Source organism: Arachis duranensis, chromosome 3 (assembly GCF_000817695.3).
Source record: "Arachis duranensis cultivar V14167 chromosome 3, aradu.V14167.gnm2.J7QH, whole genome shotgun sequence".
NCBI lineage: Eukaryota > Viridiplantae > Streptophyta > Magnoliopsida > Fabales > Fabaceae > Arachis > Arachis duranensis.
In genome coordinates this window covers 4038793-4048540 of record NC_029774.3, presented here as the reverse complement: position 1 = coordinate 4048540, position 9748 = coordinate 4038793, and the positions used below count along the sequence as shown (strand labels likewise).

Sequence of the window (9748 nt, the reverse complement as noted above, 5' to 3'; positions counted from 1 at the left end):
ATAAATATAAAATATTATTAATTAAATATTAATAAAAATAATATAATATTTACTGATAAATTAAAGTTGTGTTCTAAATTTTCAAGAAGAAGCTAGGTAAGGCATGGGAGCCAACCAATGGCAATTATTTTCTAATTAAGTCTTCTTTATCTTAATAGTTTGTAACAGCTCATAAGTGTAGTCAAATCCAAGCTGCTGCTGCTTCTTCTTCTTCACATTATTTTCCATCTATACTCTTAAATCTTAATTCATACCTATCATACACTTTATTTTCTTGTTCTGCAAGTAATTACACAATTAATGGGAAAAGGAAATGGTTGCATACCGAGCAAGTCCAAGAAGGTACCGGTGCCGGTTTCCGAACCGGAAAAGATCCAAGAACCGGTTAGCGACGTGGACGAGAGAGCGATCGCGACTACTAGTACGAGCCGAGAAGTGGCGCCACCGGCGAGAGAAGCAAAGGAGAATCTGAAAGTGTTCATTGTTTTTTACTCAATGTACGGTCACGTGGAATCACTGGCGAGATCGATGAAGAAAGGAGTTGAAACCATTGAAGGAGTTGAAGGAGTGTTGTACAGAGTGACGGAGACGCTTCCAAAGGAGGTTCTGGAAGCGATGCAGGCGCCGGAGAAGGATGACGCGGTGCCGCTGATAACGGCGGAGAAGCTGGTGGAGGCGGATGGGTTGCTGTTTGGGTTTCCGACTCGGTTTGGGAGCATGGCGGCGCAGATGAAAAGCTTCTTTGATTCCACGGGGCAGTTGTGGAAGGAGCAGAAGCTTGCCGGTGTTCCTGCCGGATTCTTTGTCAGCACCGGCACTCAGGGTGGCGGCCAAGAAACCACCGCGTAAGATCACCGTAACTTCTCAATATTCAAATCTTGTTACTTTCACCGAAAATGGAAAATGAACTAATTTGGTATGACCTTTTTTTTTTCTTTTCTTTTTTTAGTTTAAATTTCAGACGATTAAAAAGTGATCTAAACCGTGTTTAAGACTTTAAGTAGCTAAATCAACTCCTGAATGACCACTTTAAAAAATATTTTATACAAATATCGAATTCATCCTACAAGTAAAAGGGTTAAAAAATACTGTAAAAAATTTAATTATTAAATTAGCCATATATTATATATATTATTAATTATTTATATATTTTAATATATATTTTTATTTTATATGAACAATTAATGAATGACTTATTTTTTATGTATATATTCTTAACATAATCAAAAGGGGTTTTATTTAACTTTAGTTATTTTATAAATCAAATAAATGCAAGTTTTTGATAATACAAAATTACTATTTACAAGGTGAACATGATTTGATAACATGACATCGTATTATTACCGAAAATGAATCTTCTCAATTTTTTTAACAATTGAAAAAATAAAATATAATTTTTTATTATTAATTTTATAAATGGAATAAAAAATAAATATAAAAGAGAGAATAATAAAAGACTAAAAATTATACTTTACACTCTTTTTTTTTAACAATTAAAAGGATCTATTTTCTATTATTAAATATTTGTGAGAAATTTTTATACTAAAAATTAAACTGTGTATGTAGATTATAAATACTATCAGAGCTAGAGTTTTATGGACCAGTAAATATTGTGATTTAAAATTCAATGTAGAGTAGGTTTTTGCATTAACTTGATGTGCTGAGAGAGCAGCTAATAGGATAGTACATATCATTATCACATCTTTATGATTAATTATATTCAGAACTAACAAATATAAAAGGTTGGATAGGTTTATAACTATTTTTTTAATTTTTAACTTATAAAAAGATATAGTAAAATTAAATATAAAATAACTTATTTATAAATTATTTTTAATATAAATATTTATTATTTAAACTATTTTTTTAAAAGAAGTTATCGAAACTGGACCTTAAACTTCTTTGAATGTTTGCAACATGAATCATAATAATGTGCTTATTATCTATTAGAGAAAAGAATATAGTTCATTGAGAGTCTGGAAATCACAGCAAGTTTTAATATAACCATATCCGTTATTGGTGGTGGATCGGAACTTTACAATTGTAGCCAGCTTAGTAGTGAATATGATTTCAATACATGAATTGTTTATTCTTGGTGCGGGTATTATTAGTCTTTTTAGGGGAAAAATATGTTTTGGTAGGGTCACTGTAGGTCCCTATATGATTCTTTAGTTGATGTAGAATCTTCACAAACTCAGGAAGTAATATCAACATAGGATGGTAATACATACTTATCATTGTTGCTTAATCTAATATTGTTTCCTTATATATTGATTCCATCTAATAATCAGAAAAAAAATATATCGGAAGCCAAACATTTTTTGCCCCAAAAATTTTAATATAGAAGAATTGGATGTATATACCCAAAAATGTATTGTGATATGATTAATAAAATATTCAATTATTATGTATCTCAATTTTTTTTTGAGTCATTATCATGATTGTGATATGATTAATAAGGGTCCATCCACTAACTTTAATTTGGCTAATGTAACATTTTATTATGTTGTAGTTGGACAGCAATAACACAGTTAGTCCACCATGGAATGCTCTATGTTCCAATTGGTTATACCTTTGGTGCTGGAATGTTTGGAATGGATTCCATCAAAGGAGGAACACCATATGGTGCTGGAACTTTTGCTGGTGATGGTTCAAGGCAAGCAAGTGAAACAGAGTTAGCCATTGCTGAGTATCAAGGCAAGCACATGGCCACAATTGTCAAGAAATTAGCCGACAAGGATTAGATTCTATGTTTCTCATTTCAATAATGATTATAATTTATAAACCAGCATTATTATTCTCAAAATATCTTCCAATCAATGTTTTTGTGTCTATATTCAAATGTTGAGTTTGTTATTAGTCTAAGATGGTTAGGAACCTTAGCTTGTTCTTCACTGTCTTCATTCCAAGAAAAAAATGTTGTACTTTGTGATTGTGTTATTTATTACATTTATATGACACTAACTCTCCTTATAATCGTAACTTCTTTGGATTCTTGAGTTTGATGCTTGTTAAACTGTATTCATATCATATGATAATTTGGGATTTGGATCCTCTAATGTTAAAATTTCACTTTTAAAGAGTAAAGTGTGAATAGTTTCTCTTTCATATTTATTCTTGGTCTCACCTATAAAATCAATGGTGAAAGATCACACTTTACTCCCTAAAGTGAAATTCAAACTTTAGAAGATTCAAATCCAATAATTTAATTATTTTTACTGTTAATCAGATCATCTTAACTTTAAAGAATTTAATATAACCTCTTCATTATCTATGATTATTTATTTGCTGAGAAACGATCACTGAGTTGACCACTTTTAGAATTTTTTTTAATTAATGAAAGTTTTTAATTGCTAAATAAGCTGCAGAAAGACGAACACTGATTAAATTTGACATCAATGAATCAATTTGTTAGTCCCCCAATGCATTTTTATTATTTTCTTGGTTCATGGTCAACACTCAACACATTAGTTCAAAATTTATAACTAATTATGAGAGCATTCGTAGATGCTTTACTAATAAATATCCTAAAATCTAACGCAACATATAAGTCAAAGATTATAAGCAACACAATTGCTTGAGCCTCAAGTAGGGTTGACAACATAGACAAGAGTTTGATATAAGTTATTAATAGCAATATTATTGTTTTCTTTTTTTTTAAATAACAATTAGTAATAATTTAGTTATAAATTTTCAAATTATAATAACCTGTTAAAATTTTGATAAAATTATAAATCTATTTAAAATACTCAGAAGAATCCGAGTGCAATATATCAAGAGACAACATATTTAACCACTCAACCAAAGTCTCGGTTACTAAAAAAAAATCATATAGAGTAGATCTAAATTGTATTGGGCTAGTCACCAAAAACGTATTAGGCTACTTCGGCTAGTGAATAAGCAGCCCACGGCCCAAGTATACAATAACTGGAAAAGCACACAATTCTTCAATAATTAAGGGGCCAAAATGAAAATATACAAAATTACAAAATAGCCCCTGCGGTGTGAGAAGACTTTGGTGAAAGAAAAACCATCACACTCTACTTGACTCGCAGTCGCAGTAGAGAGAGAGAGAGAGAGAGAGAGAGAGAGAATCAATCAGCTACAATGTCGAAGAAGCTCATCGTTCTTTTTCTGGGGCTTGTTCCTCTGTTATGCACCTGCTTCTCACCCGATACACCCTCGGATCGTCGCGTTCTGGTTTTGCTGGACGACTTCGCCATCAAATCCTCACACTCCATCTTCTTCAACAATCTCAAATCTCGCGGCTTCGATCTCGATTTCAAGCTCGCCGATGACCCCACTATCTCTCTCCAGCGTTACGGCCAGTACCTCTACGATGCCCTTATCCTCTTTTCCCCCACCATCGAACGTAAGATTTTCCGTCCATTTTCATTGATGTATTAATTGCTCTCAGATCTTTTAGTTTCGGTTACTGTTTTCGCGAAATGGGTATAGGGAAAGTTCTGTTTTTTTCTTTGACTTGTCTGCGATGTAAAGTGTCGATTTTTTTTTTCGGAGAAGTGAGGGTGGTTTGTTTGTTTTGGATTGTGTAGGTTTTGGAGGATCAATTGATGCAGCTGCGATTTTGGATTTCGTTGATTCGGGCCATGATTTGATTGTTGCAGCTAACGGCAATGCTTCTGATTTGATCAGGGAAATTGCCACTGAGTGTGGGGTTGACTTTGATGAGGTGCTTTAAGTGTTGAAATTTGATTAGTTGAATTCAATTTGTGTGTGATATTTGGTTTCTCTTTTGTTGGTCATTACCAGTTATTATGTGATCAATGCTTTCATTTGCAATTCGCAAGTTATTTTGGGCACTGGAGTCTTACTGTTTGTACCCCTTTCTTTTTTTGGTTAATAATTGTTTTTTAGGATTCTAGTGCATTGGTTATAGACCATTCAGGATATGCTGTCTCTGCTACCGAAGGGGACCATACACTGATTGCTAGCGATGATTTTATAAAGTCTGATGTGATTTTGGGAAGTGAGAAAATCAAGGCAAGTGCATTTTAAGCTTAAATGTTAGCTGCATTATGCCCAACATTGATAAAGGCATTAACAATTTAACATATTGTTGTATGTTATTAATTTCTGATCTTTTTGTTCCATGCAACAGGCTCCAGTACTTTTCCAGGGGATTGGCCATTCATTAAACCCTTCCAATAGCCTGGTATTTTCTTTTCTTTCCCCCTTATAATCTTGTAGTGTGATTGTCATCATTAGTCTTGAACCAGGTATAATACGAAGTTGGTTCCTTCATGCAAATGTGTTTCGTTTTCTTTTTGTTTCTTTTTAAATATGTCTTTAATTTCAGGTGTTGAAAGTTCTCTCGGCATCTCCTTCAGCTTATTCTGCCAACCCAAAGTCAAAGTTAACTAGTCCTCCTTCACTTACTGGAACCTCAATGTCATTAGTTTCAGTTGTACAGGTATCCCAACAATTCTTCCTCATTTTTCCCCTCATGTTGTTGCATATATGCATGTGTTTTGTATTGTTTGCTGTCCTCATTTTGATGCCTCTGGCCTCATGATGTCCTATTGCCTTCGAAACACTTCTTTATTTATCCTTTACATTCCCCTTTTTGAGTATCATTATTTGCCATAGTAGTACACAAATATGTTACTTTAATTTGAGTTTCTTTTTGTTTTATTGTGAAGCATGTTTTCATGATGTTATGTCTTCTGTAATGATATCTGGACATTAGCTGTATTTCCTCGCTCATTCTCTTCACGTCTGATAAAAAAAACTCACTTATTCATTCCTTATTCTTTTGGACAGGCAAGAAATAATGCTCGGATATTGATATCTGGCTCATTGAGCATGTTCAGTAACCGGTACGAAATGCTCACTTGTGAATCAGTTTTTTGTAATATGGTGTAAAGTGCATTTTTAACATGTCATACTTGGATTTTTTTTTTCTGCAGTTTTTTCAGGTCTGATGTGCAGAAGGCTGGGAGTCCAACCAAGTAAGTAAAGAAATAAACCTTTTCTTCTTTCCTGTTGTTCACTGCTAGAATAACAAGTTTTGTATGTTAACACTACCATAATAAAGTTTGTAAGAGCTAGTTTATGTGATGTTTTTCACTTTCCAACTTACGGTGGCTGTATGTCCCCCCACCCCGGTCCCCCTTCTCTTCCTCAATACTATCTTCAGCCAAGCATGCTATAAATAAAGTTGGTGTTTATGTTTAGTACTGTTTGAATAACAGACATGACAAGTCAGGTAATGAGCAATTCGTGACTGAGCTTAGCAAATGGGTTTTCCACGAAAGGGGTCACCTCAAGGTAATAAACAAAATGCTTCCATCAATGTTGTTTCCATTCTTTCATTCAGTTGATAATTGACAACACCGTTAGCATCATTTTTCTGATATAATGTCACTTCATGTTTTTATATTAAGGCGGTGAATGTGAAACACCACAAAGTTGGGGAAGTTGATGAACCAGCCATCTATAGGATCAATGATGATTTGGTAATATAGCTACTGTTTTAATGCTTTTTTTTTCCATATAAAAATAAAAAGTAGAAAATTTCTTTGGCTGTGGCTCACTTCTGAAATTTTCTTAAAGGAATACTCTGTTGAAATTTATGAGTGGTCTGGCAAAACTTGGGAACCTTACGTAGCCAATGATGTTCAAGTTCAATTTTACATGATGAGCCCTTATGTCTTGAAGACTTTATCAACTGACAACAAGGTGCTTTGGAATTTGTTTTGGTGATGCTTATTTATTCTTCTCATATAAAACCTTGAGTGTAATTGTCTAAATTATGCTTTCTCTTTCAGGGTTATTATTTCACAGCATTTAAGGTTCCAGATGTTTATGGGGTTTTTCAATTCAAAGTAGAGTATGAAAGACTTGGATATACAAGCTTGTCTTTATCCAAACAGGTAACTGCTGATCCTCTAATTCCATAACACCAATTTATCCCTTGGATTTACAATTATTTCTAAGCAAGGTTGCATTGAAACTTGTCGGCAAACATCCATAAATAACCCATCAATTTTACACACAAGCACCCTCGCCCATATGGGTTTAGAATTTCCTCTTTCCATGACTATGTCAACCTCTATTTCGAAAACTGCATAGATTATTACTGTCATCAAGGTATTGTTACAACACATCATTCTCAAATGCCTTTGAACTTTGTACGTAGATCCCTGTCCGTCCCTTCAGACACAACGAATATGAGAGATTCATACCAGCAGCATATCCCTATTACGGAGCAGCATTTTCAATGGTAAGTACCTTCCTCTCATTCTCATACATTGCTATAAATTTGCCAATTTTGACTAGTTGGCACCTAATGTAATGGTAACTATTTGATTGTGACGCAGATGGCAGGTTTTTTCATCTTCACTGCTGTTCATCTATACCACAAGTAGTTGTAAACCCTTTGATCCAAGATAATGTAGTATGTAGCACCATAACGATTGGATTTGAATGCTGAGATTGAAAATTTTGACTAGGATATAAAATGCAAATTTCTAATTTATTATAGAAGATGCCTTATACCTCTTTTACTTGTCTGTTACTAGTTTTGTTCCCGGTAAGCATCGATGCTTAGCATTTCTTGATTTAGCTATAGGAACCGCTAACAATAATGGGTTGCACATTTTAGACTAAAAATTGATTTCACATTAAAGATTTTCTATGAAACGATAGTTCTGTGTTAAGGCAATGTCTTTAATGCAATTGGGTGTATTTTTGCAGTATGCACAGATGGTATTAGATGGAGTGGAGTTACACAAATATCTATTTAAGTTTTTATTCCCTTATTTCATCCAACTAAAAAAAGGATTTCATACAAATTAATAATTTAATTCTATTTCTTTTTAATCATTTAGTTGAAGCTGAAAAATTCAATCATAGCAATAGAGGAAGTACCATAAACCAATTGAATTGTTTGGCTGGTACAAATTAGAGTACCAATTCCAATTTTTTTTTTTACTTCCCTTTTTTGTTCCTCCATTGTTATTAAAACTTAGTGCATAATTCCACAATGTAGTGCAACCGATTTAACTCGTTCAATGGCGTATTGTATTTTAAGAAAATGTAAAATCCTTTACAGCCCGAAGTATATCAGAAATCAATTACTATAATTATGTGAAAGAACCACTATTTCTTTACAAATTACCTAGGTTTCATCCAATTCGTATAACTAAAATTTCATACACAACTACAATAATTGGTACAGATGGCAATTGTTTGAATTCTTCGAACATCATGCCTTGAATTTTGCAACCTCTTATAGAAAATTTGCTATGTATACTTAAATATCAATCACCATATATATTTGTATATGGAAATTTTTTTTAATATATCTTTTATACTTTAATATGTATTCTATACATATAATAAATTTGATAATTGATTTTCAATGTAAATATAGCATAGTTGAATCTTGTATTTACCTTCCAAGATAAAGTGAAAAGGTTTTATCTTTCATTTAGTAAATGAAATGAATTTTAGTTATTAGGTTTATTGATATGATTATAAAATTCCTTTAATTTCTTTTACTTTGAGGCTCAAACATTGAATGGCCGGCCAATTGGCCATGATGCATCATAAATGGGGGCACTGATGGAGTGATGGTCATCCAAATACATAACCCTAGAGAGGACAAATTTCTATTCAATTCAAACTCAACAGCTTTCTTACTTGTTCCTTTTTAGGGTTTAACTATGATATCAATTGAGAAAAATAAAAGTTTAAATTTTCAATATGTTTATTAAAATAAAAAAATTTAAAAAATTCTGTTAATACCTATAATCCTTAACAACAAGGACAGAGGTAGCTAAATCTTTTATTTTAATGTACTAAAAGCTAGTAACTTAGATATTCAGGACTGTTTCATTACAATAGAATAAGGATTAATCTCAAAAAGAGAGTAAGCTAGTTCTGACCTTTAATTCGTTCCATACCTTGCAATTTAGAAACTTTAAGAATATCATAAAGACTGAAAAAGATTGTAAAATATCAAAACGGTTCCCTTCTATATATTGGATCATATATATAAATAAATAAATAATTTTTGTGGATGGTGAATTTCATAACCAAGTAAAAAAGCTCAGAAAAAGGGAAAAGAATGTATGGCAAAGTTACTAGTAAACGCCTTGATTAGATAAAACGAGATCGGCATTTATCAGCGAAACTTCCAAAATGTCGATTTTGGCCTCCCATGAATCAGTATAAGCACTTCATAGCTTATCTGGGATTATGAAGGCCATTATCGAAACCTGATAACATCAACTACCATCATTTCAAAATTCACTTTTCTTAAAAACACAAACAAAACCAGCACGCGATGCAAACTTCGAATGGAACCCTAGGGTTTTACGATTTTATAGAGACGGAGAGCGATGATTGAGACTTGAGAATGTTATATGTTTGGGTTGGGCTTGACTTATTGGGCTTCACTAATACTTGGGCCCAATGTTTGTATTTGACTACTTGGTCCTTAAGCTTCTACAAATAGCAAATATTTGAATATTTGCCCACAAGTACACGGGTAGAAAAGAAAAAAAAATGGTATTAGGGTGGGGCATAATCTGAAATCTTGAAATTTATGAAGGACAAAAATGTAAAAATTGTGTCTTAATGTTTGTATAAGTGACATACACCTAAAGCTGTGTTTGGTTCATGTATAGGTGAAGACATAGACACAAATACATAAATATTGAAGACATAAATAAAGAAACACAAAATTTTCACTTTGTTTGATAACTATGCACAAGACAGA

General features: G+C 32.7%; 2 protein-coding genes and 1 non-coding gene across 3 annotated transcripts; 2 read left to right on the top strand and 1 right to left on the bottom strand.

Annotated features, from left to right (window-relative positions):
- Window positions 1-112: 112 nt before the first annotated feature.
- LOC107476700 (probable NAD(P)H dehydrogenase (quinone) FQR1-like 2) lies at window positions 113-2999 on the top strand. The gene is made up of 2 exons (XM_016096556.3): window positions 113-845; window positions 2513-2999. Exons 1-2 carry the CDS (start codon window positions 301-303, stop codon window positions 2742-2744), a joined length of 777 nt encoding a protein of 258 aa, XP_015952042.1. The 5' UTR covers window positions 113-300; the 3' UTR covers window positions 2745-2999.
- A 1034-nt stretch (window positions 3000-4033) lies between these two features.
- Window positions 4034-7509, top strand: LOC107476701 (dolichyl-diphosphooligosaccharide--protein glycosyltransferase 48 kDa subunit). The gene is made up of 13 exons (XM_016096557.3): window positions 4034-4372; window positions 4557-4693; window positions 4879-5004; window positions 5123-5176; window positions 5321-5434; window positions 5785-5840; window positions 5931-5972; window positions 6216-6291; window positions 6408-6479; window positions 6577-6702; window positions 6792-6896; window positions 7163-7246; window positions 7344-7509. The coding sequence occupies exons 1-13, from the start codon at window positions 4108-4110 to the stop codon at window positions 7389-7391; spliced, it is 1305 nt and encodes a 434-aa protein (XP_015952043.1). The 5' UTR covers window positions 4034-4107; the 3' UTR covers window positions 7392-7509.
- A 1583-nt stretch (window positions 7510-9092) lies between these two features.
- On the bottom strand, window positions 9093-9224 carry LOC127745965 (small nucleolar RNA snoR83). The gene has a single exon (XR_008007589.1). It is a non-coding gene; the product is annotated as a small nucleolar RNA snoR83 (small nucleolar RNA).
- Window positions 9225-9748: the final 524 nt, after the last annotated feature.

What these genes read in the sequence shown, in the direction of transcription:
- LOC107476700 (XM_016096556.3), top strand. Translation starts at nt 301, where the DNA reads ATGGGAAAAGGAAATGGTTGCATACCGAGCAAGTCCAAGAAGGTACCG. An exon ending in GGCGGCCAAGAAACCACCGC is followed by an intron (nt 846 to 2,512) that starts GTAAGATCACCG and finishes ATTATGTTGTAG; the next exon opens with TTGGACAGCAATAACACAGT.
- LOC107476701 (XM_016096557.3), top strand. Translation starts at nt 4,108, where the DNA reads ATGTCGAAGAAGCTCATCGTTCTTTTTCTGGGGCTTGTTCCTCTGTTA. An exon ending in TAAACCCTTCCAATAGCCTG is followed by an intron (nt 5,177 to 5,320) that starts GTATTTTCTTTT and finishes CTTTAATTTCAG; the next exon opens with GTGTTGAAAGTTCTCTCGGC. An exon ending in CATTAGTTTCAGTTGTACAG is followed by an intron (nt 5,435 to 5,784) that starts GTATCCCAACAA and finishes TCTTTTGGACAG; the next exon opens with GCAAGAAATAATGCTCGGAT.